Below are 27,025 nucleotides of genomic sequence, written 5' to 3' on the forward strand. Positions count from 1 at the left end.
CATTGCTCACCCTGCAGCTCACACTGCCCCATAACACCTCACTGATCATTCCTCTTACCTTTAAAACAGCAGAGAACAGTGGGCCTGATTCAGAGCCGGACGCAATTAGCGCTCGCTCGTCCTGAAAATAGGGGTGGCTATTCAAATGATCCGTTCGCTGTTTGCGGTCTGTTCACTCCTCTAGGTCTGAACGAGCGTACAAAACTTGCGGTCGTTTTTTGGGAAACTACGCCCCCTGGCCGCTCGCATCCTACGTCATGTCCGCTATTTATTAGATTAATCGAGTACATCGAACAGGGTATGAACTGCTCGCTATTGTTGTGGTTGGTTTTTGCTACCACAATTTTGCGAGCAGTTCTGGCTTAAAAAAATCCCAGTGACGTGGTCAATGACGCGGCTGTTTTAAATATGCACACCCATAAAACGCCCGTTTTGACCTTTAAGCACGCCTGCGATCGGATCTCCACTCCCCATTTTCAAGCACCTTCTCCTGTTACCACCCACATACGCCTCATTCTGTCACTCAAATTAGCAGGCATTCGCTATTTTGCGAGCACATGAATTTCGGCCGCACTGACTGGTTCGCGCATGCGTATAACGATCCGTACGCATGCGCAGATGGGCAAACATCGCTCGGAGCGAACAAGCTGCCACTTACGAGTGGCTCTGAAGAATCAGGCCCTGTGAGTCTTTCTGGCTGCAACTCCTCCTCTCCTTCTGACTCTGGATGCCCATCGCCAATCGATGTTTTGGAAACATCAATGGTAGGTGGCCGATATTAACTATTTTTGCCATCGATTGCAGATAACCAATGGTTCTCTGCCATCGATGGTTGACTGGGTGCAGATGTTTTTTTTCTCTCTTTATAGGACAAAGTTTGGCCCCGGTCCCGGCGGCTGCCAAGCCCCATTCCCAGTTTTTATCTTGTTCATGGCCTGGCATCCCCCAACAGCAATGGGCATCGAGGGGGTGCAAACCATCGATTGTTCACCATAGATAGTTTGGTGATGCCATCAATGGTTATCACTGATGAGCCCATCGATGGTAACCATCGATGTGTACCCCACCGATGGCCATCCCTACTGCTGACAGCAGCACTACAGTGTATGTGTTCATGCTCACTCCGATGTAGCCCTGCCCCATGCTTCTCTCCGAATCATACACTTCTAATGCTGGTTACACACTGCACAATATATCATTTGTTTGTATAGCCAATGAACAATATATTGGCCCTGATTCAGAGCCGCTCGTAAGTGGCCGCTCATTCGTTCTGACCGATGTTCGCACATCTGCGCATGCGTACGGATTTTAATACGCATGCACGAACCAGTGAGTGCGGCCGAAAATCGTTTGTTTGCTATATAGCGAATGCCTGCTATTTTGAGTGACAGAAGGAGGCGTATGTGGGTGGTAACAGGGGAAGGTGCTTGAAAACGGGGGTGTGGAATTCGAACTCAGGCATGCTTAAAGGTCAAAACGGGCGTTTTAAGGGAGTGCATAATTAATACAGCAGCGTCATTGACCACGTCACTTGTCTTTCTTTTACTCAGAACTGCTCGCAAAATAGCGGTTGAAAAAACCAGCCACAAGAATAGCGAGCAGTTCATATGCTGTTCGATGTACTCGATTAATCTAATAAATAGCGGACATGACGTATGGTGCGAGCGGCAAGGGGGCATATTTTTCAAAATTACAACTGCAAGTTTTGCTCGCTCGTTCAGACTTAGAGGCGTGAACAGACCGCAATTAGCGAACGGTTCATTTGAATAGCCACCCCTTGTTTTAGAACGAACTACCGCAAATAGCAAGCGGCTCTGAATGAGGGCCATTGTTCGGTGCATCTGGCCATATGTACACACGATATATCGCATCAGCTGTGGAGAACAGCAGATGCTGAAAAATATATTGTGCACATCTGACTGTGTGTACGGGAGACCGACCGACCAACTAATTTGTTATGCTGACTGCAGGAACCAGGCAAAGTTACATGCCCACCCAGTTGTGATGTCTGGCCAGACATATTGAGTGGCTGATTTATAAGAGTATATGCTTGCCAAATGAGTCGGTGGGCTGGTTGACTGGCCACTGCATTGGTTAGATGTGTACACAACATTACAGTTTTAATTCCTGCTGCAAAAGCTGTCCAAAAGTTTGCAATGGGAGCTGCCTGGAAGATAGGTTTACTGTACACCATACTTGCCGATTTTCTGGCTGCCCCCTCCGGGAGGGGGCAGCCCAGTCAGCACAGCAGGGGACATGGCAATGGCATAAGTGGGCGCTGCAGGGGATATGGCGGTGGAATCATGTCCCCGTCCCCTGCTATACAGTGCTGTGCAGGGGCGATACTACGTTGATGCGATTCAGCGTGAATCGCGTCTTCAGCCACCCCCCCAACGACTGCCCAATTTTGCTCGCTAAGTGGGCGGTTGTAGGGGGGAGGACGGGCAGGTGCCAGCCGGCTCCAGGAGACTTGCCCACTCTCCCAGGAGGCTGGTAGTGCTCCGCAATTTTCAGGAGCCCACCGGCCATTCTGGGAGAGTGAGCAAGTATGCTGTACACTAGGGTCCATTTTTTTGTCAGCAGCCAAACAACCTAACAGTATGTTTTTGGACTGTGGAACGAAACGGAACCACCTTGGGAAGACCTATGCATAGACAGGGAGGACATATACACCTCACACAGATAGGGCTTTGGTTGGAACCCCACTGGTGCTATAGAGCAATGCTAACCACTGCGCCCCCGTGCTGGCCTTTTGCTCTGCCTTTATCTAAACATAATTTTAATTATCATCAGAATAAAAACTAGCATTCGCCGTGCTGTCAGTCACCATCAACAGCACGCCCCCTTTGGTGCGAGACCTGGAGCGACAGCTTGGCTGTCGCTGTCCGGGTCTTGCGCATGCGCACAACGGAGCTCCCTCCGTCGTGCGCATGCGCATTGGGGTAACATCGACCCGCTTGTGAGCGTCCTGCACTCGCGAGCGGGTCTGAATGACCCCCTGAGTCTGCACACAGGCCCCCTCCTCTCTTAAAACTGCTTGTGCACCTGCCAGCTGACCTGGAAAACGTGAACTGTTTGGGGTCCTGAGAACTGAGGGCCTGATTCAGAGCTGCTCGTAAGCGGCCACTCGTTCGCTCCGAGCGATGTTCGCACATCTGCGCATGCGTATGGGTCGTAATGCGCATGCGCCAACCAGTCAGTGTGGTCGGAAATCGTGTGTTCGCAAAATAGAGAGTGCCTGCTAATTTGAGTGACAGGATGAGGCGTTTGTGGGTGGTAACAGGGGAAGGTGCTTGAAAACGGGGGAGTGGAGATCCGAACGCAGGCGTGCCAAACGGTCAAACCGGGCGTTTTAAGGGTGTGCATAATTAACAAAGTAGCGTCATCGGCTACGTCACTTGGTTGTCTCTTAGCCTGAACTGTTCGCATGATTGCGGTAGGAAAATCCAACCACAAGCACTGCGAGCAGTTCAGACGCCTTTCGATGTACTCGATTAATCTAATAAATAGCGGAGATGACGTATGATGCGAACGGCAAAGGGGCGTCTTTACAAAATAGCGAGCGCATGTTTCGTTCGCTCGCTCAGACATAGAGGCGTCAACAGACCGCAAAGAGCGAGCGCTCAATTTAAATAGCTGGCCCCGTTTTCTGAACGAGCGAGCGCAAATAGTGTCCGGCTCTGAATCAGGCCCTGAGTTTGAGAACCACTGCTCTAATGTTACAATATAGAAGTCAGCTATTTCTACAGAAGTTGTATGACTCATTTCGTCATGACTATTTTCCTCCTCATTAACCTCAGCAAGGCTAGATGACTTTCTGCTATGGCTGCTCAAACTACCAATACAGCAGCTGCATCCCTTTTGATAATAACTGCTTACATTTTAGTCTAGAAGCCATGATTTAGGCCTCCATTTTTTACAACATTATTTTTCTTTTATCAGTGATTTTTTTTCTTGGAAAAAAATTACTGGTCCTCAAGAGGTGTCGCTACTCATCCAAAGCTTCAAGTTGATTCAGTACAAGATTTATAGTAGCTTTCACACTCAGCACAAATCTTCATTTCTGAAATGATTTCACTGATTTCTTCCTATTTCTTGAACTAGTAGCAATTAAAAATTATACATCCCTTCCCCCTAAAAAAAAACAACCCCAAAAAAAACAAAAACAAAAGGTGTCGGTACTACGAACCACTCAGTAATGTTAGAAAAATATACTGATTATTAGTATTATTGTTATTATTAGAGCAAAGAAAATGATACAGATCTGACCTTTTATACTGCAGCTTATGTCGTGCCTATTAGTCCCTCTTTGATCACCAAGTCCCGGGCAACTGAAAGTGACTGTATTGCTACCATACAGAGACCATTGGGACTTCCGACATTGTACATCTGTGTGCGACTGAGTCCAGATCTCTGTAAGAAATGCTACGATGCAGCGGGCGCTGCTTTTTCTCACACTAAGTTCCGTTCTGCTTTATCTGCGACTTTGTACATGTATAAAACCAATTCCTGTGTAGTTACAGCAAAGCCAGGGGCAGAACTATGGGAGACAATGGAGGCGCCTGCCACCGGGCTTCAGCTCTGAAGGGGCACCTCCTCCATTGTCCACAACATATTCACCCCACTTAGGGCTGTAGCTATGTACCAGGAGTGTACCGTCACGGCTGCCCAATACATGGCACCCCTTATCGGCACCTGAGAAGCCAACATACACTAGTGGAGAGCTCCATGTCAGACCATCAGCTGCTGCCTTCTATCTCTAGCCTGTCTGCATCCGAATTGATACATTAACTTGCCTCCAGGCGTCTGGGATGAACTTAGCCCTTCTTTTTCTCTTTGAAATATTTACTGTAACCTGGGGATTGTGGGTCGCATGTCTCTATGTTGTAATTGAATGCATTGACTAAATCTGATCAAAACTACTGTTGTGGATCATCCCATTTTGTGTCTCTAAAGTTGGGTACACACCTATACAATTGTTGGCCTATTCTTTTGACTTCGAGCCATTCGTTCGATATCGAAAGAGTGTGTACGCACGTTCCATCCTGTTTTGTCGGATGAAAATTGGTCCATTCGGAGGATCGCATCTTCTGTGCAGTTTCATTTTCCTCCGATTCGACAGGGCATGGTGGTACCCAAAGTGCTGTGAGTATGCACCTTCCACCGTTCTTACGATTGTACACCAAACCTGAGGCTGCCTCTATGGGCGTGCATAATTACACTCCGGAGGTTCAGGAATCATTCTCTGTGCCACACTCCTCTTCATGTATATATTCTCAATGTTTTACCTTTACCCCACCACCTATACTGCAAGGCTTGGCTTGCTGGAGTGTGTAGTTCCACAACTTGCTGTCCTGTGTAGTAATGCAATTGATAGTGGACACAATTATATGTTCTTTACCTTTAAAACCTCATAATCACACCCTCTCCCTGTCCATTATGTTAATTGTAGGTACACCCACTGTGAGCGCAGCCTGAAATCGGGAAAATGTGTTCGCTAGTACAATCATTTCCTTGCGATATTTCGTCAGTGCCGGATTGAAGGTCACATATTGGCTTGTATATGTGTGTATGCGCGTATAGGCACTGTGATTGGCACTTCCGAGAACATTGCCGACTGAACTGTTGCATTGAATGTGTGATTGTATAGGTGTGTACCCAGCTTAAGTTAGTACTGTATACTTAAAAATAGTTGAGACATCACTCTGTGGAGGTGACTGATGCATTTTAATTTAAAATATGATGTCAGGTAGTTATATTACATTTATACAGTATATACAATGAAAAAAATGGTGGAGCCGCACAGACCTACCCACCATAGTGCCAACACGCTTTTTATTCTGGTCAGCATGGGCCAGCTAAAAAAATGCACATCTCCTAGTAAGAACCAGATCCATACTGATAGCACTATTCCCCACTCTCCTGCTGGTGTGGTGGGTGTAGGGTTAATAGATATTGATTACAGATATACTAAGTTGTGGAAGCACGTTGAAACTGCGGATCAGCAGTGTGGATGTTTAAAACCACTGAATATACTAAAAGTAATTTTGATCTTCTAAACTCAATCTGCCATCTTTGTCCATCATATTCTAAACATGGATCCTGGCGCGAAACTATCGTAATATGGCCACAAAATGCAGTTGGCTTCGAAGTTCTGCAAGGATCCCTATGATTCGTGCAGCCATCTCTATATGACTTTTCTTTAAAAAAAAAAACAGGGTTGGGGAGAAAAAAGAAATTGGTGGGGTCCCCCTGAAAGTTCCACTAAACAGCACTAGGCTTTGCCAGGCAGAGCTGATGGTCCCCCCACCATACTGCCAACCAGTTATATGCCAGTCAGCATTGACCCGCAACCCCCTCTGCCATTGGAACCAGAACCACGCTAGGGTTATTTCCCCTCCCCTGGTGTGGTGGGTGTGGGGTTAATATATATTGTTTAAAGAAAAGGAAAATAAATACTATTGTTCTTTACTGGTACAGTACAAGTCCCAGCTAGCCCTGTAATGCCCAAATTAAATGGCTGCCAGGGTATTTGTAGAATCACAAGTGCCAGCATTCTCCGGCAGACAGCCCGCTGGGATCTTCAGTGCACCTCTAAAAAGTTATAAAACACCAAGAAGACACACACAGTGACAGCATTTATTTATTACATAACTATTGCGTACATATCCATAGAGAAAAAGTCCTCTTCAGTCCATGTACAGCCATGGCCAAAAGTTTTGAGAATGACACAAGTTTTGGTTTTCACAAAGTTTGCTGCTTCAGTGTTTTTAGACCTTTTTGTCAGATGTTACTATGGTATACTGAAGTAAAATTACAAGCATTTCATAAGTGTCAGAGGCTTTTATTGACAATTACATTAAGTTTATGCAAAGAGTCAATATTTGCAGTGTTGACCCTTCTTTTTCAAGACCTCTGCAATTCATCCTGGCATGCTGTCAATCAACTTCTGGGCCACATACTGACTGATGGCCGCCCATTCTTACCTAATCAATGCTTGGAGTTGTCAGAATTTGTGGGTATTTGTTTGTCCACCCACCTCTTGAGGATTGACCACAAGTTCGCAATGGAATTAAGGTCTGGGGAGTTTCTTGGCCATGAACCCAAAATTTCACTGCTTTGTTCCCCAAGCTACTTAATTATCACTTCTGCCTTATGGCAAGGTGCTCCATCATGCTGGAAAAGGCATTGTTCATCACCAAACTGTTCTTGGATGGTTGGGAGAAGTTGCTCTTGGAGGATGTTTTGGTACCATTCTTTATTCATGGCTGTGTTCCTTAACAAAATTGTGAGTGAGCCCACTCCCTTGGCCGAGAAGCAACCCCACAAATTATTGGACTCAGGATGCTTTACTGTTGACATGCCACATTACTGATGGTAGCGCTAACCTTTACTTTTTCGGACAAGCATTTTTCCAGATGCCCCAAACAATCTGAAAGGGGATTCATCAGAGAAAATAACTTTACCTCAGTCCTCAGCAGTCCAATCCCTGTACCTTTAGCAGAATATCAGTCTGTCCCTCTGTTTTTCCTGGAGAGCAGTGGCTTCTTTGCTGCCCTTCTTGACACCAGGCCATCCTCCAAATGTCTTCGCCTCACTGTGCGTGAGATGCACTCACACCTGCCAGCTGCCATTTCTGAGCAAGCTCTGAACTGGTGGTGCCCCGATCCCGCAGCTGAATCAACTTTAAGAGACGGTCCTGGCGCTTGCTGGATGTTCTTGGGTGCCCTGAAACCTTCTTCACAACTATGGAACCTCTCTCCTTGAAGTTCATGATGATCCGATAAATGGTTGATTTAGGTGCAATCTTACTAGCAGCAATATCCTTGCCTGTTAAGCCTTTTTTGTGCAAAGCAATGATGACTGCACGTTTCCTTGCAGGTAACCATGGTTAACAGAGAAAGAACAGTGATTTCAAGCTCCACCCTCCTTTTAAAGCTTCCAGTCTGTTATACTAACTCAATCCGCATGACAGAGTGATCTCCAGCTTTGTCCTCATCAACACTCTCACCTGTGTTAACGAGAGAATCACTGACATGATGTCAGCTGGTCCTTTTGTGGCAGGGCTGAAATGCAGTGTAAATGTTGTTTTTGGAAGTTCACTGTCCTGGCAAAGAGGGACTTTGCAGTTCATCTGATCACTCTTCATGACATTCTGGAGTATATGCAAATTGCTATCATAAAAACTGAAGCAGCAGACTTTGCGAAAACGAATACATGTATCATTCTCAAAACTTTTGGCCATTGCTGTAGACATTGTGGAATCTTGGCAAAAAACTCCACATGAACGATCACTTACATAGTCCTGGCACATTGAATACCCTATTTGTGGCCATAGCTGGGCTCTTCCCATGCAGTTCAAAGCCCACTGCTTAATAAATCTGGTGATTTCCATCATTTTATTGGGGAAAAATCATGGCCTTAATTTCTTTATAATGCCTTATAATGTGATTTTGCTGCGCTTTTCAGTTTAGTAAAATTATAAAATCATGTCTGGATTTCAAACCCAAAGTTTAGTACATTCACCCCTATGGTATCCATTCTCCATCCTTAACTTTGAAGCTGGAAAGCCATGCAGCAAGGTACAGTGTAAGCCAATTCTCACATCTACAAATTTTGCTGACATAAACACAATTTTAATCCTTGGTTTGACTCTTACATTTCCCAATGTTTGACACTGAAAACTTTTACTTTAAGGCACCTAGTTTATTAAAACTTTTATTTTCTCTTCCACACATTTAGAAACACAATATCAAATTAATGTCCTAGTTTTTGCCTATAGGAGACTGGGAAACCTATATAGAGCTTTATGTAAAATTGGAACTACAGACCCATATGTGGTTGAACTATTCATTCATTTGAAAGGACCTTTTCAAATAATGTAACAAAATATTATTACATCATTCAGAGCAGAGAATAAAGCCTTCCCTGGAAAACCCCTTTCATTTTTCACTGCTTTGCCCTTTTGGCTATTATTCTACATTATCGTTGTGCAAGCAACTTAAAAACACACAGTCATATGAAATTAATGGGTAATTGACCGTGCGTTGGCAGTTAATAATAACATACTAATTTTCCTCTAGGCAGGAGGAAAAAAAACCCATGCAGCACATTAAGAGTGACCAGTTTCCCTGAGTCTGATGTTATTCCAGCCTATTACATGTCTGAGCAAAAACAATAGCACAGTATGATTTTTCCATCCCCAGGTTTCTACAGCAATTACCACTGTGTAATTAGTTAACGGCCTCCTGGGGCAATACTTTTTTCAGATTGTATTTTATTTATTTGTTTTCAACTTTGGAATTGTTATTGTTTAATCAAATAGATTGCCAGGTGAAGCATACAATTGAATGTTTACAATATTATATGTCAATAACATGGTGGCTTTAAACTTCTAGGTGACTCTTAGTATATTTGAGTTGGCGACCTCGGCAGGTATCCCCTGTGAAGTTGACCCCAGTTTGGTGGTGGCTCTGTCAAACATGAAAACAGGTATTAACTAAACTCTGTAAATGAATGAACCTTGAAAATAATAAATTATAATCATGTTCCATATTTATACAATATCTCATTTATTTTGTTGAAGGGAAACACAACTTTCACATTACTTTTTATTTTAGGCAAATATTTTATTATTTGTTTGCTGAATTTATTCAATTGTTTTCAGTGTGATCTCCTTTAGGGAACACTTAGAAAGGATAAATAATGAAATTAAAGTACTCTAGTATGCTCAGATTGTGTTGAGTACATAAGGATGAAATAATGTTTTAAAGATTACATGCAAGTAACCTTGCTCAGACCACAGATGCAGCACTGTATAATAAATAATAATAGTAATGAACTCATGATTGTATATTGTAGACAGCCTGAACACATAAATGTATATCCTACATATGGGTGTAGTGGAAATGAGGCTAGTACAGAAATTTGTATAGTACAGATGTGTCCTACTCATACATCTAGTATATATATGTGAGACGCCCGATGCAACTGAGACGCTGTGAGAGGTGTAGCGTACATCCTTATTTTTAAAGTTTGCTTCTTATTCGCATCTCAGATGCAGCAAAATACCGCACAAAGGGTCTGATTCAGACCCGCTCACGAGCGCTTAGCGCTCGCAAGCGGGTCGATGATGCCCTAGTGCGCATGCGCGAGACCCGAATAACGACGGGGTAGCCGTCATTATGGGTCTCGCACCAAAGGGGGCGTGCTGTCGATGGTGAGTGACAGCACGCCCCCTTTGGTAGGTGTGCCGGGGGCGTGGCTGCCAGAAGGAGGCGTTAGCATGGGAACGCCTACTGTCTGGGTCCGGCCCCACTGACATCACTAGTGATGTCAGTGGGAATGATTTTGGGTCTGATAGAGCCAAAATCACTCCAGGGCTTGCGGTCACCGAGACCCTACCGCAGGGTCTCGTCGCAAGCCCGATGGTCGCTTTGAAAAAAAAACAAAAACACGCCCTGATTCAGAGCGGGCGCTCGTTCAGAGTGTCCGGCTCTGAATCAGGCCCAAAGTGTGCTAGAGATGCTTGGCTGCGACTGTAACCACACAGGAATTAGGGAGAGAATTACCATAGCTTGGAGAGAGATAAAGTTGAAGATAAAGTACCAACCAATCTGCTAATGTCACTTTTCAGGCTGTGTTTGAAAAATTACAGTCAGAAGCTGATTGGTTGGTACTTTATCTCCCTCCAAGCTTTGATAAATATCCCCCTTCGTTTTAAACACATACAAATTCACTGAGAAGCACAATGGACCTTGTGAAAAAAAGCTGCAGCCTCTGCATCGCAGCACTTCAAACACAGATTTACTCATTTAGGGGCCGAATCATCATCACTTAATTTTTACAAAAGCAGGTGAAAATGCACATTCGGGCCTTTCATCAATAAGGTAAAGCAGGAGATATCACAGATACGGTATCTCCTACTTACCTTCCTTTTGTAGAATGGCCCGCTGTCCTCATACACTAGCAGGGGGACAGAATCCAAGCTCCCAAAATACAATATTTTTGGAGCTTGACTGGGGTTCATTCGCCATCTTCAGGTGGCGAATGCTCCCGCTTGTGGTTCGCAACCTGCTCCTCCCCTATGGGAAGGAGGTCCAGGTTGCGAAGAGGGATCCGTTTGGATCCCTCTGCCCCTGTCCTGTAGGTCACGCATGTGCACTCCCGTCACTGCTCCGAATGAAGCGGTGAAGAGATTCACTGCTCTGAAAAGTAGCAGTGAAGCCGCTTGTGGGGACAGCTGATCTAGCATCAGCTGTCACTGCGCCGGAGCAATGATGAATTGCTCCGGATTCCGCGGTGAGTTAGAATGTTAATTATCGGGGTCCGTTCAGACCCCGATAATTAACATCATGAATAGGCCACTTACTCACAGATGTACAAATGTTGCACATCAAATAAATCAGTGCAAGCTAGAAGTAGTTTTGTTGCTTCCAGTTGTTTTACTTAGGTAAATGAGACTCACATTTTGAACTGGAAAGACGCTCGATATGGCCAAGTTGCCTGGGACCTGGCGTGCTGAGAGGGGCTATTTGGTGCGGGTTGTAGTCAGCATCCCGGCGTGCGGGATGCCGACTGTCTAAATACTGGTGCTGGAATCCCGACAGCGTTGGGATCCCGGCTCCAGTATCCTGACCGCCAGCATCCCAAAGGTAAGTATCAAGGGTTAGGGGAGGACTTGGGTTAGGCACGAAGGGGGGAGGGTTAGGTTTAGGCACTAGGGGAGAGGTTGGGTTTAGGCACCGGGGAGGGAGGGTTAGGGAACGGGGAGGGGGAGGTAAGGTTTAGGCACTGGGGAGGGTTAGGGTTAGTAGTACTATACTTAGGTTGTCGGGATACTGTGTGTCAGGATACCGCTGTCGGTATTCTGACCAGTGGCATCCCGACCGCCGGGAACTCATACCCAACCCATTTGGAGCGACTGCAGCCACAGTGTATTAGGACACATTTGTAGTAGTGGACAGAGGGCTGAGGACAGCCTGGAATGTAGGCAGGGACTAATGGTCATTAATTTGGTACATAAATTTGTATGGTAACTGTGGGTGTAATGGGTTTGAATGCTGAGCACAACAATGTCTGGATTTAGGAGTTCTTTCCCAAGTGAACTATGTTCCTTCACAGAAAGCTCATCCCTGGAGGAAGAATACAAGGTGGCCTGTTTGCTTCAGGTGTTTCTGGCAGTCTCCCTTCCACTACTGGCCTCTGATCCCATGTGCTTTTACAATATTGTAAATGATGGTAAGACCATATATTAAAATACCATGCATGATTTGTTTCTTCTAGCAAGCTGTTTTATTGTATTCAATAGATGTGACATGCTAGATGGGTGTGATTTGACAGTGTCTGCTGTGCGTGTCATGTGAATGTTGTGTAGTAGTGAGTGGTTTTAATGTGGGGTAACAGGACATGGTATTGTGCAGTGCAGCATTCAGGAGGCTAGTGTTAAGCTGGGTACACACTGACAGATACATTGGCCAATCAATTGATCAGCCAATGTATCTGTTGCCCCTTGGGCAGTGTGTACCCGCGATATGTTGGTGAATGTTGGCGTTCACTGACATATCACATTGGCTGTGCTGTACAGCCAATGGACAGATACAGTATGTCTGCAGACATATCTGTCCATCGGCAAGTGTGTACGGGTGGTCTGAAGACCACCTGTATACACACAGCGGCAGCTGCGAGGAGGGAGGCAGGACACGCCTCCTGGCCACCGGGACCTGCGGGCAGACACAGATGATGGACGTTCAGTGTGTATGAACGACCATCATCTGCAAATATAGCTGGCCACACATCTAAAGATTATCTGTCCAACTAGCCAACTAGTTGATTGGTTGGAATGACAATCTGGTAAGGTATGAAAGCAAATGACAATTAGCAATTTGCTCCCAAATGCCGGAAAATGGACAAAAACTGTTGTTTGAACAAATTGTTTAGCTCAAACATTTAATAAACTTGTCTGACGACCATTTTCATCTGTTTTCTGGCATTTAGGAGCAAATTTCTGACCATCAGTTACTCCCATACGTTACCAGATTTTCATTCCAACCAATCAAATAGTTAGCTGGTTGGACAGATAATCTTTAGATGTGTGGCCAGCTTATATCTGCAGATCACCCGATCTGCAGATATATCTGTATAGTGTGTACCCACCTTAACTACTAGTCTCCTCTCACCTCCCACGCCAAGTCATCACACAAGTTTAATCACAGAGCAAAGATTTGGGTTCATTACAGTAAATGATTGTCTTTTGTCGCCTGGCATGACAGTTTTCTTCCTCCTCCACACACAAAGAGGAGCTACTACAAAAATGCAAGGACAGGTAGACAATAGAAAGGGAGACGTCTTCATTCAGGGTTCTTTCAGGCTGACCACATGCATTTCAGTTGCTATGTTTTTTATTATCGATTTGGATAACAATAAATCCATTATATTAACATTTAGATAATAATCAAATGGAAATTTGAATACAAATCAATTGATTGAAACAGATTGAATTGTGTGTATTATACTCCAACTCATCCAGCAATTCTATATTGCTCATGGGCTGCAAAGTCTTTCTGCTCTGTCAGCTTAAAACTGTAATGTGTTTAAAGTAATTACTGTGTTTGACAAACTATCTGATTAAAAATGATAGAGATGTGAAAATGCAATTGTAACGTGTGCGCCTCAATTTTGTATTAATGTGGGGGATTAGCTTTATTTTCTGTGATCTGAGCATGTGTTTTGTACATAGTCATCATCCTGCATGACATGTCAAAGCGAAACCAAAATACAGGCTGAACGGATTACATGGCGGCTGTCAGTATTCATCAGCTGTGTTTACTTTGCAGGTTACAATAACAACAGTCATTGTTTGGCCAAGGCTATCATTCAAGTCTCAGCTGCCTTCTTCACCATCTACCATAAGAATATTGAGACCCACCTCAAGGAATTTTTACTGGTAAGCAGATAATGTTGGCTGTAAATGCAAATGTCACTTAACGCAGAAATCTCACATTTTTAGTACCAGTAACATGGAGTACCCAGTTCTTTAGCTAAACCTGCTCTTTCAAACCATTTGACTATATCTAGGCAAAGGATTGAATAGATCTTATTATTGGGAACAAGAAACCCAATACTGCTGGTAGAGGTTATTCAAACATACCCAGAAAAAATGGCAGATGAAGCTAGCATGGTTGATCCCATTGGATTACATGGTGCGATTGCAGTGCACACCATAGCGTACCGTAGCATGTGCAGATGCGGGTTATTGCATGGCGCAATGCGTGCGCACATTTGTAGCGTGATCAGCAACGATGTAACAGGACGCATCTGAATATCAAATTTCGCCTTTAAAATGGATTCACAACCACCTAACTTTAAACAATGATAATGTTGATGGCTGGTTAAGCTGCACTTGGTGGTTTAGGAGGGATGTAGTTAATTTACCAGCATCCGGGATGCTGGCCGTCGGAATCCCGATGTCAGAATCCCAACCCGGGACTAAATATAGGCGTTGAAATCCTGACGCCTGTCTTGAGCCCGATGACGAATGAAGGTAATCGGGTCCCTGTAAGCTGTTAGCCTCAGGGGGGAGGGTTAGTTTTAGGGGCCCCAGGGGGAGATTAGGATTAAGCACCCCCGGGGAGGGTTAGGTTTAGCCTGCGGGGAGGGGGGTTAGGATTAGGCACACCCGGGGGTGGGGGGGAGGTTAGGCACCTCCCTCCCCCCGGAGGGTTAGGTTTAGGGAGAGGGAAGGGGGCGTTAGGGTTAGGCACTACTTGGGGGAAGTTAGGGGTAGGAACCACCGGGGGAAGGTTAAGGTTATGCACCACTAAGGAAGGCTTAGGGTTAGAGGGAGTAGAAGGGTTGGGTTAGCATACTTACCACCCCAGTTGGCATCTTCATTCTTCGGGCTTCCGGCGTTGGGATATGAACTGGCGGCTATTCAGCTGACGGGACTTCATACCCATTCCAATTTAGGGGTCTATGTACTAACCTTGGAGAGAGAGAGAAAGTGGACAAAGATAAAATACCATCCAGCCAACTCCTAACTGTCATTTTTCAAACACATCCTGTAGAGTAACAGTTAGAAGCTGTTTGGTTGGTACTTTAACTCCATCCACTTTATCTCTCTACAAGGCTTAGTACACAGACCCCTGTGTTCTTCAACTTGATCACTGACAGCCTAGCTGTTTGTCAAAATTGGCAACGTATGTGGAAGGCAAAATTGGGAAGATCCTGTAGTTGACTAATGCAGTTGATGTCATCTCAGACATGCTAATAGTTGATATTCAGTCCTGTTCCATATGATTGAGCAAATATAACAGTAATATAACAGTTTTGGGTTCATACTTAGGACGGTTTTACCTTGTGTGTATGAGGCGTTATACTAGGTTCCATTACAGCCTCCCTTGCTTCCAAACTCTTTGTTATTAGATATTATTATTACAGTACATACTCCTAAGTGTTATACAGTTGGGAGCAAATACAAGAGATAAAAGGTTGCTATTCATTGATACATGAGGTTAAATGCCATTGGTCCGTTGGTCCAGCCAGATAACAGTGGTAAAATGCTTAGTGTGGCTATATTGTACAGTCACACATCTATTTGTTGGTCGGAAAGTTATTAGGTTATTTTAGTTTATAAGAAAATAAATGTAAGTTTTTACATAAACTGTAGAGGACTTATACTCAAGTATAATATTGTATGGAGGTTACAAAACTGGATTGGGAATTTGATAACTTTGAATGAATGGGTTTGTTTTCAAAAACTGTTTGCAGATCCCACATAATGGGGCCAGTACTAAAAAAGTCCTGTAATGGGATGGCAGTATGTAGTTAGAGAGGAGGAAGTCATTGAGTGGATGAATAAAGTTGGTAGATATTTTGAGACAAATGAAGAGATGTATGTTGGATTAGTTGTGTTAATGACTTTGTATGCTAGCAGATGTAGTTTATATTGAATTCTGTAAATGACAGGCAGCCAATGGCAGAACAGAGCAACAGTAGAATAATTGGTACTGGATAATCTAGTGGCTTCATTCAAAATGCTAAATATGGGTGACAGTATGGCTATGGGAAGACCAGTAAGATGGGGATTCCATTAGTTAATGTAGGATATTATGCGTGAAAAAAACCCTCAGTTTTTGAAGCTGAAGTTTGGGCTGGTGAAAGGATGCAATGGCAGAAAGACATTCGGTTACATGACAAATGGTGAAAGATTTAGAAAGGATAGATAAATGTCGGTGACATCCAAATAGAGCTTATTAGTTTTCCAAGAGAAGTATTATAGATAGAGAAGGGCAGAAGGCCTCGGACTGAGACTTGGTGCTATATTTATTATAGTGCAGGTATTATTTTCTAGAAGGTGCTAGATAAATGATAATTAGTCTGATTGGTTGCTATGGGCAATGCCTCCTCTTCTATAAACCTGCACTTTAATAAATATAGTCCTTGTTGTACTGCAACTAATAGTGAGCGGACAAGAGATAAATCCAGAGAGACAAACCCTGATGAAGCAGTGTGATAAGTATGGTAAATAAAGGACAGAGGGCCTAATTCAGAGGTGCATGCAGATCATACGCAGCTGCAATTTCTCACGGATTCGCAAGTTAGAAAATAAGCAAATGTCAGCTTGAACGTTCCTCTTGTGTATTTCGGTGCGTTGGGCTAAGCTAACCCTGCAATGCCCACTCTGCATAAGTGAGCAATGCTCAACTGCGCTGGTGGATTCAATCTCTATACCATTGACGCACCATCGGTTGCAACAACAACTCCTTGAGCACCCCTGCCTGACGACACTCCAAAAACACACCCATGCGACCTCCTCTTTTTGTGATCACTCTAGATTACTTCCCAGTCTTCACCCCGATACGTCTATGGATCTCAGAGGCCATCTCAGGTCACAGGGATGTCTCATGCAAATACGTACGCCATTGCACACATTGGTTCTTGTGTGTGCAGTAAGGCTTTTCCAGACTCGTAGCGCATGTTCAGTTGCAAAACATCGCTCAACTACGCAAACATAAACCAACAAAGCATTTAAGGTGAGAGTAGTCAATGTTCTCATGAAGCTTTGAAAGGAATCGAAGATAGCTGCTTACTACTTTTTATATGCATTAAAAAAATCCTTACATCAAAAACATAATCTAGAAATGTACAAGCAATTGTCTAAAAAATAAATAATTATACTTGGAGTTTATATGCAAGTTGAATTTATTGTCTGTGTTGTATCTTCTATTATGTGACAATGACATTCCAAAAGAGGGCATAACTATAGGGAAGGCTGGTTACTCCCCATCGCAGAGTGAGTGACATCAGGTCAGCGTTTGGCGGTGGTGACAGGGGAGTGGTTGGAGAAACGCAGGCGTGCCTGACCACTGAGCACCATTACTTGGGCGTGCATAAATTAGCCACTGCAACGCATACGTGGCGTGAGTGCTCACTGCGGCGACGAGGTTAGCAATTTCTGAGTAAGGTCAGACCTGTTGTAATTGTGCGTGAGGGGCCGATGTTACTCGATGTTCCCGATGTATACGCAGAATTGCAAGGTATTACGGATGTGTGAAAGTGGTAGTGGGCGTCTCTATGCTGGCTTTGGGCATCTCTGTAATGGCTTGCGATTTAAGTCATTAGCATATTATCGTAGCAGACCTGCATGCGTAATTGCAGCTGCTATCGCAATAGCGATCTGTAGTGAATCAGGCCGTTTGTTTCATTTCTTCTGTAAACATGATACAAACTATCACTTTTTCCTCTCCCCTCTTTTGCTTTGCAAATTATCTCTAAAATTAATAGAAAACCATTAAACACTTAAAGAAAACTTGGGTAAAACCTATTGCACAAAATTGGTTTCCTGTAGTGCCACTAGGCGGGCAGCCGAAAAACAATTAATGCAGCTACAATAAACCTGCCAAATACTATAAAGCAATGCTACCTGGCTTCAGAAAATAGCTTTGAGTGATTAGAAAATTGTAACCTCCCAGGACAAAACAACAGTACCTAACTGCAGACTTCTAGTGAATGTGAATGCTGTAAATGGGATTACAGGAGGAATGCTAAATTAAAAGCTGGACCCACTGCAAGCCCCTGTATAAACAATTGCACACAAGGCAGAATAAATGAGCTGGAATAACACGTACCTGAAAATGAAGGCACATTACACAGCTCACATCACACATCAAAGTGTAATTATTTTGTTAAGGAAAATAAATTCCCATAGAAAGAAACAGACAATAGTTTACATGCCAGGTATGGTTACTATGCATTAGCTGTAAGAGAGTACACTGAATGTGAAATAAAGATTAGCCATGCCCGGTGTCGACATGGTCAGTATAAATGAATATAGACAGGTGATAAGGCACATCTCTTGCAGGCCTGTAATTCCAGGCTTCGGGCTACGAGATTGAGCAACGTTCCTATGATGGTGTGAGATCTCGTGTTCTATTCTAATACATCTGTCAGAAATTCTCAGAGCTGCATAATCATCCAAATTTAGTATATTATTTGGCATAATGTATTAATAGTTAACATTCTGGAGGAAGAGGTTGAGGACACTGGTTGAGGAAGAGAGAGAAATGAGAGCATATCTGTTTGCACTGCTCTGGAATACTATTTTGATAAGCAAGTAACAAGATGTGACACATTAAAGTGTAAGATCCTGAGGGCGACTTGTCGCGTGTGCTGTTTTAATTATTTATTGAATCCAAGTAGGTAGCTTTTTTTTTTTAATATTTGTTCTGTAAAATCCTCCAATGTTGTTGTTAAGGTCTACCTGTTCCCTTCACACAGTGAAGTCAGACACTTTGTGGACTCAGGGCCTAATTCAGCAATGCTAAACGCAGATTCCCAAAGTTCAGGAATCTGTGCAGGCGCCAGATCCGTTCTGCGTATGTGCAGAACTGGGCTGCGAGGCTGCACGGAGACTGCCAGCAGACTGTCAGTGATTGACAGTCTGCTGGCGTTTGTGGGTGGGGAGGGGGCGGCGATGGCCTCCGTCTCCTGAAAAGGAAGCGTGTCACCGTCGTTGGGGGGGGAAGAGGCCTGGATCCCATGGGTCACGCAGCCGGCCGATGGTCCGTAGAGTATGCGCTGCTGCATTGGACAACGCAGCTCAGATACGTAATGCAGCAGGAGGCGTGATGCCTAATGCTGCATTACCATAATTGCAAAGATTAATTGCAGCTTTGCAATTGCGGTCCTTGCTGAATCAGGCTCTCAATCAGCCACTGTGAGTGTTCATGTTAATGCACTCTATTAAGAATCAATTATATAATTTAGCTTTTAAGGCAGTTACCATGTGAGCTAAATCGCTATTCATGAAAGCCATATCAATACATTAGGATTGCCACAGTGATATAGAGCACCAGTGACAAGTCCACCTTAAAACACTGTAGCTGGATTGACAAATCTGCATCCATCCAAGGCCTGTGTGTTATCCCTCTTCCCTCAAGTCTCCCATGTGATATTTGTTTGTACTTAGGGATTTGTCAACTTTAACAACAAAGGGCATTTTCACAGGTAAAATAATCCAATGGTCAAATGTTTCAAGACCACGATGACTCGGACAGTAATGAACAAGTGTAAGAATTTCTCTCTCCCTACAAAGATGTAGACATCACTCTTGTGAAAAATCAGTAGGTTACTGTTGATTGGCACTGGTTGCTGGGAATTAGAAGGACATGGTTGCATTTTATCTATGTTTTATTAATAAAAATTATTTGCACTGGGGAAAATGCCAGGAATTACTAAAGAAAATGTAAGATAATCGCAAGTTAGAAGTTGCAGGCTGAAACAGTCTGTCAGTAATAAGGGGTTATGATGGATTATTTCTGTATCAAGACAGTCTAACAAGACCTGAGAGAGTCGTTACATAACATAACAGCCTTTTTTGTATCCCCTGGTGCTGTCATTGAAGACAGTTTTTAAGTAGTCCCCAGCAGCTATATATAAAAAATGTAACAACTAAACTAGTCCACTAAATAAAAAAAGAGCTACATCACCAGTCAGGAGAAGTTACCATCTTCCAGCAACAGGTGGGATTTACAGAGGTGGACGACTTGTGTACGATTTTTTTAAAAAAAAACTAAAATTAAAAATAAATTGTAGGGTCACAACAAGGCGATGTCATCTGACACCTACCCCCTCTCATCAATGATTCGGGGAGTTTAGGGAGACAGAAAAGACATCAAAGCTGGTGCAAATAGAGTGACTTTGGAGGAAGGGGACAGCACATGGAGACCCTAAATCATGGGTCTCAGTGGCAAACGCAGGATTTCTAGAAGGGGGTTTCCAAATGCTTGATTTTAGAGCGAATGTGGCCAGTTCGTGAAGAGGGCAGAATTAGTACTCAACCAGTTTTAATATGCGTCATACAAAGTGTATTGTGTGTCATAATTCCAGCATATAGAGGACCAGCAATCACAAAAAGTAATTAGATGCGGCAGTAGGGCCATCCTTCCAGAGCAGGATGCTATTATTTTAGATGTGGGCTCCATTCCAGAGCATGGGAGCAAGTCCGGTAGTCTGGAGGAGCAGCAGAAGAACCTAGCACTGCCCTGGGCATATATGTATATATTGGGCTCTATAGCAGTGCATCCCTAATAGTGCATGTTTTCCAGATCTCCTAGTTGGTGCTCAGGTTATTTAGAATAGAAAGGTGCATACACACACAACTTAGTAAATGAACGATTTTAGTAAACGATTTTCATTTTTTCAAGGGAAAAATGAACGAAAATCGTTTAGTAAAATTGTTAATTTACTAAATGTAGTGAACGATTTTTTTGAACTACAAATGATTTTTGGATATTCCCTTAATGAAAATCGTTGAGCTGGTGAGTCTGACTAAACTACAAACGTGCATGAGCGATAATTGTTCATCCTTTTAACTTAGAAAGTGAATGATTTTTTCAACGATTGAACGATAAACGATATCGTTAACGATAATCATTCAAAAAATCGTTGTGTGTGTATGCACCTTTACTGTCTTATACATGTTAAAAGATCCACAGGTGGTGCTAATTATTTAGTTTGTGATACTGAGAAGAACATGCAACACTAGCAAAATTCTGTTATATTACTATTTCTACTGTGGTCATGTGTGTGCTGGAGAGGGGGGTTTCCAGGCAGACGGAAACCCCCCCTGCGTTTGCCTATGGGTCTGTGTACACTGCAGTGTCCAGCAGTAATTAAAGAAAAAATTGTTAATATTCTTTATTCAATTCAATGAAGGCCTACACTCACTAGATTCACAATTATCGATTTATGTGGGGCGGAGTTTCGCTTTTGGTACAGAAGGCCTGTGTCTCGGGTAGTCAGAGGATAAAGTGTGGCCTTTTCTCGGCAATGTTTTTTATAGCATAAATGTTTGTTTTTGTATTAACAGAGGAAATTAAAGAAAAAACAAGAACATACAAACCCCACACAGTTAGGGCCTTGTTGGTAATCGAACCCAGGACATCAGTGATGTGAGGCACTGTTGTACTGCACAATACAGTCCACTTTAGTTTTACATAAAAAAATTCATAAATAAAATAGGCAGCTAATACACAAATACAATTTACATAATATGATTTCGCTAAAGTTGAATAAATGAGTTCAGCACAGACTACTGTAAGTAAATATTTGAATCAGCTTGTTTTGTGTGGTAACAATTGTCTATCAATAAAATATACAAGGCCCATTGCTATTATTTTATGCACTGAGTAACCTTAAACTAGCTACAATAAAAACCATACAAAAACTAATAGTGATTGATTAAATACATACATTTTACCCTTATTGGTAGGTGTATTTATTGCATATTATGTACCTTTTCTACAATATATTTTGACTTTTTTTTTTAATAGATTTATGGTGCTATGGAATATGTTGGTGCTTTATAAATACAGTATTAATAATACAGGTAGATTTGTTGCCTGCCCATGTACTGTATTCCCCACTTCTACAAGACTGCGTACATCGTGTGTGCCGTATTTCTTGAATGCAATATCATTGAGGTTTCATGATGGAGGCCAGAGCCGGGAGCTGTGATCAGAAGGAAAGGCGAAGGTCATTTGCGGAGAGCCCTACCTGACGTTGGGCTGCTGTAGGCTCCCTACGGGTTAAAATTTGTGAGTGTATCAGCTTCCCTCGACCGGCGTCCCTGGCTGTACTCAGGGCTGCCATCAGAAATTGTGGGGCCCGGGACTGACAAAATAGGCAGGGCCCCCAAACCCCCCGTGTTTCAGCAACTCGCATTCCCTTCTGTTTCCCCAGCCAGCCCCCTTTTATGTCACCAGCCAGCCCCCCTTCTGTGCTTCCAGCCAGCCCCCTTTTATGTCACCAGCCAGCCCCCCTTCTGTGCCTCCAGCCAGCCCACTTTTATGTCACCAGCCAGCCCTCCTGTGTCTCCATCCAGCCCCATCCCCAGCCTGTGTGTCACCAGCCAGCCCCCTGTGTCTCCAGCCAGCCCCTGCCTGCGTGTCTCTGTCCAGCCCCAGCCTGCATGCCTCCGGCTAGCCATCGCATTAATAACTAACCTTATTCTGCCTTCTGGCCTCTTCATCTCGTGGGTCCGGCTTCGGCTCCTCTCAGCAGCGCGGTGTGACATCATGAAGTCACGCCCGCCGTATTAACAAAAAAAACTTTATTGAATATTGCTCTGTCAAGCCCCTGTCACCGGGCATCTAGAATCTGTCTCAAGCTCCCCATGACTATGGGTGGCCGGATCCAGGGGCGGGGCCCCCTTTCTGTCTGGGCCCGGGACTCCAGTCCCAACAGTCCCCCCCCCCCCCCCCCCCGACTGATGGCGGCCCTGGCTGTACTAGCTAACCAGTAGTTATGGTCCTTTCGGGTAAAACTGTGTTAAATGGAACACATTTTCTTTACTTATTACATTGGAAATCGTGTCTATTCTCTGAGAAAAATGCTGGAAAACTATCAACATCAAACAACAGTAACGAAGTGAATAGCAAATGGAAACAATGCCTCTAATTACCCATTAATCATTGCTGAGATTAATCTACAGCTAATCTCCTGATTCATGTTAATGGTTGACAGATTCCCTTCAATATAGCACAACCTGTTCATACTTCTAAAATATTGTGGTGACAGTTGAGGGTGAAACAATAAATTCACAGTTTATTCCAATCTCTTGTTAGAATTTTTAATTACAGTTGTAGAACAATAAAATTGTATTAAATGCATGCCAATAATTTGGACACAAATTCTAGCCTTAAATACTTGATAACATTTTTGTGAAATTCTGCCCCCACCAATAATGTGGTACAAGGAGTAGTTCTGTGACATGCAGAATCAGGGAAAGATTTTGAAGGTACATGAGTTTTAAATAGTAATTTCATTTATTACCAGTTATTTATGTAGCGCACACATATTCCGCAGCACTTTACAGAGCATATTTGGCCATACACATCAGTCCCTGCCCCAGTGGAGCTTACAATCTATGGCCTTGATTCAGAGGCGCTTGCTATTTGCGAGCACTCGCTCTGAATCAGGGCGGGCCGTTTTTTCTTTGACCGGCCTCCAGGCCGCTCGCATGGCTGTAGGTGACCACCCACAGCGTGTGCGGGCGGCCTGGCAATGGTTGCAATTATCGCGACCATCGGGCTTGCGACGAGACCCTTGTGGGTCTCCTCGCAAGCCTAACAGAGCAGAAAATTCACTACTAACATCACTGGTGATGTCAGTAGGGCCGCCGACAAACAGCAGGCGTTCCTTTAGGAATGCCTCAGTTTGTCCAGCCATCCCCCCTGCACGTCTACAAAACGGGGCGAGCTGTCAATTCCAATCGACAGCCGCCCGTCTTGTAGTGAGTCCCGCAGCGAGTGAAAATTCACTCGCTGTGGGGCTCGCACACTCACAGTGCACACGTCGTGCGTGCGCACTGCCCGGCCATCGACCTGCTTGCGAGCGATATGCGCTCGCAAGCGGGTCTGAATCAGGCCCTATATTCCCTAACACACAGGTTCTCAAACTCGGTCCTCAAGACTCCAAACAGGTCTTGTTTTCCAGGTCTCCTCACAGAATCACAAGTGAAATAATTAGATCTTTTAAAATGTGTCAGTGAGTAATTAATACACCTGTGCACCTGCTGGGTAACCTGGAAAATGTGCACTGTGTGGGGTCCTGAAGACCAAGTTTGAGAACCGCTGCTCTAACACATGTACACACACACAATAGGTTTAATTTTTTGTTGGGAGCCAATTAACCTATCAGTATATTTTTGGAGAGTGGGAAGAAGCAGAGCACCCGGAGGAAATCTACACAAGCACGGGGAGAATATACAAACTCCACACAATTAGTGGCATGGTGGGAGTCGAACCCACAAAACTGTTGCCTGTATACTGTACATCTGAACAATGCTGATATCCCTTTGTTAAGTAAGGGTTGGTCTTTTAAGTTCATTTAAACACCAGTGTTGCACATACTCGGTTTATGTTGTGCCAGGTACAATATATGAGCTTACACACAGTAACTACCGTATATCCACAGCATGATCTGCCAACTGTTCATTCACATACTCCGGGGCTGTTCAATTACTCATTATACTGAGGGAAAAGATTCTCTCTTGCAAATAACAGAGTTCTGTTTTCCTCCTAAACTGTTTTGCATCGCTGGAAGATGGGCTTTCTGTATGAAAAGGCTCTGCCCATAGAAAAGTAATGGCTGAATACAAAAAGCCTATTAAATTCATTGCATGACTAACTTCCTAATCTTGCCACATGAATCTGTGCACATAACTCACAGTGATGCGGAGATTCAGAAACAGTGGAAGTCAAGCACAAATGTGCGGTCCGCGTGCAGCTATGATTTGTTTGTCAGGAGTAACAGGGAGAGGGGCATAAAAAAGTGATTCTTATATGATGAAAACACCAATAAATAACACACACAAACACAACAGTTCTGTATCTATACTATGTAACTAAAATTGTGTACATTAGACAGAAACCGCTCCCAGGTGTCCAGGAGGGCTCTCTAAAATTCAGTATGCAAGTATACATTATATTACTACCACTTAACGTGCATTAATTGCGTTCATTTCAATGTTACTAATTGTGCAAAGAAATAAAAATATCTTGTTTTGTGATTAAAAGTTACCACTTAAGTACTTCTACATTATGTATTATATATACATTTTTATTTGCTAAAATTAATTTACAAAATGATTTACGTAGCCTCTCTGTCTTCCCCTTCCCTGTAGAAATGTAAGCTCTCGCGAGCCGGGACCTCTTGTGCTTCTTCTCACACTTTCTTCTACTCCTTACTCACCACGAGGGTACCTTACACTAGACTGCTGACCCCCTGCTGCTTATTTTGAGTAATTTAATCGCTACTGCAGCAATGTATATAAACCATATCCTTGTTCTGCACTGTAATGTACTGTAAGTTACTCCTTTCTTGTTCACTTCTTAGTTTATGTATTCTGTAAGGTGCTGGGGAACACTTGTGGCGCCATATAAATAAAGGATAATAATAATAATAATAATAATAATAATAATAATAATAATAATAATAATAATAATAATAATAATTATACTGTTTAGAGCATGTTCTAATAAAATGAATTATTTGTGGAAGCTTAAGACTGGCCCACATCTGTTTGCTCTCACAGAAGGGAACACCTAGGTCCTTAGCAGCTTTTGATTAATTTTGAGGAGCTTCGGACAGTTACTGCTGACTCACTAAATGTTGTAAATCTATTTGAGTTTAACTCTGATCGTTACTATGAACCCATTAGGAGTAGATATTTGATTATCAGGCTTGAATCATATTTGGGCCCTATTGGGTTGTGATTAATCAGCTGAAGTACAGCGTTACCCACCTACTACCGATTACTACCTGTAAATCATACCCTTATGGGTTATCAATAAAAAATTTTTTTGATACCTACCCCTGATGAAGTCAAAAGACGAAACGCGTAGGGTTTACCAGTTACGGTTCCATTGACCAGTTGTGTGAAGATTCCCTCCCTATTGAGCCCACACCTGTTTAAAGGTGAGGGTGGGTCTCAAAAAGCATCTCTACACTGGCCTTAGCTCATTGATTTATTGGATCTATGTTATGTGTTTTACTTTGTTTAAGTGAACCAGAACTTGGCCTTCAGGTCTTCTGTTGGGTGATTTTTTTTTGGTGGAGTGTATATTCACAGGACCCCTCATGGTCTAATGTCATACAGTGTAAAAAAAGAATACCCAATTTAAACAATTAGAGGAAGGACTTTCACATTCAAGCAACCTGCTAACTCAAACTGTTTTAATTTGATTGCACATAGCGCACTTAGGAAGTTTTTATGTGTTTATGTTATATTGGTTCCTTCTAACAGAGCTTCCTCCTGTAGTGCTGCTTATCTTCTAAGCGCAAAACGTAGGTATTTTTTTAATAAGATATATATAGTCCAATGTGGCTCGGCACACACTAATCCTCCATATGGTAATGTGACCTGGGTGCTCGCATAAAGCAGTGGCATACAAAGGTACAAAGTGTTAAGTCACAAGATGTGTCAAAACACACAGCGTCACTCCAGGATTTATCAGTAGCAGATTTAATGTGGAAACGTTGAATCCACATTAAATCTGATACTGATAAATCCTGGAGTGACGCTGTGTGTTTTGACACATCTTGTGACTTAACACTTTGTATATATATATATATATATATATATATATATATATATATATATAGAAAAGATGTACATGTGCAGAAGAAAAAAGGCTGTATATATTGTGACCATTTATTTGGTGACAGAAAAGATCAGTGGTCATTTATGAATGTGCCAACATCCAAACATCCACAATTCATGCTCTCATTTTGCCCTCATTAAATCAGCCCTTGCCTACTTTGCTGGATTGTGAATTAGACTGGAAGTGCCCTTGCTGAAAAGAATACAAAATGCAGTGTTTTTATTCTCATATAGTCCTTCCTAATAATGCTTTGGGTTACCTCCTTCATTACATAAGTTGTTTTTTTTCCCCAATTGTTGTACAAATATACGGCTTGTTACTGTCTCACTTATGTCTTAAATCACATCTGGGAATTAGGG

The 27,025-nt window shown here is 43.2% G+C and overlaps 1 protein-coding gene across 2 annotated transcripts in view; it reads left to right on the forward strand.

Moving 5' to 3' along the window:
- The window catches only part of NCKAP1L (NCK associated protein 1 like), a 348,408-nt gene that overhangs the window by 297,638 nt on the left and 23,745 nt on the right, over positions 1–27,025 (forward strand). For both annotated transcript variants that reach the window (XM_088469297.1, XM_088469299.1), the window contains exons 27-29: positions 9,399–9,492; positions 12,124–12,240; positions 13,836–13,945. In XM_088469297.1, coding sequence (XP_088325423.1) covers positions 9,399–9,492; positions 12,124–12,240; positions 13,836–13,945 — 321 coding nt within the window. The remainder of the gene's footprint in view (positions 1–9,398; positions 9,493–12,123; positions 12,241–13,835; positions 13,946–27,025) is intronic.

The sequence above is a fragment of the Taudactylus pleione genome, unplaced genomic scaffold (genome assembly GCF_031769625.1).
Source record: "Taudactylus pleione unplaced genomic scaffold, aTauple2 ptg000089l, whole genome shotgun sequence".
In the NCBI taxonomy this organism is placed as follows: Eukaryota; Metazoa; Chordata; class Amphibia; order Anura; family Myobatrachidae; genus Taudactylus; species Taudactylus pleione.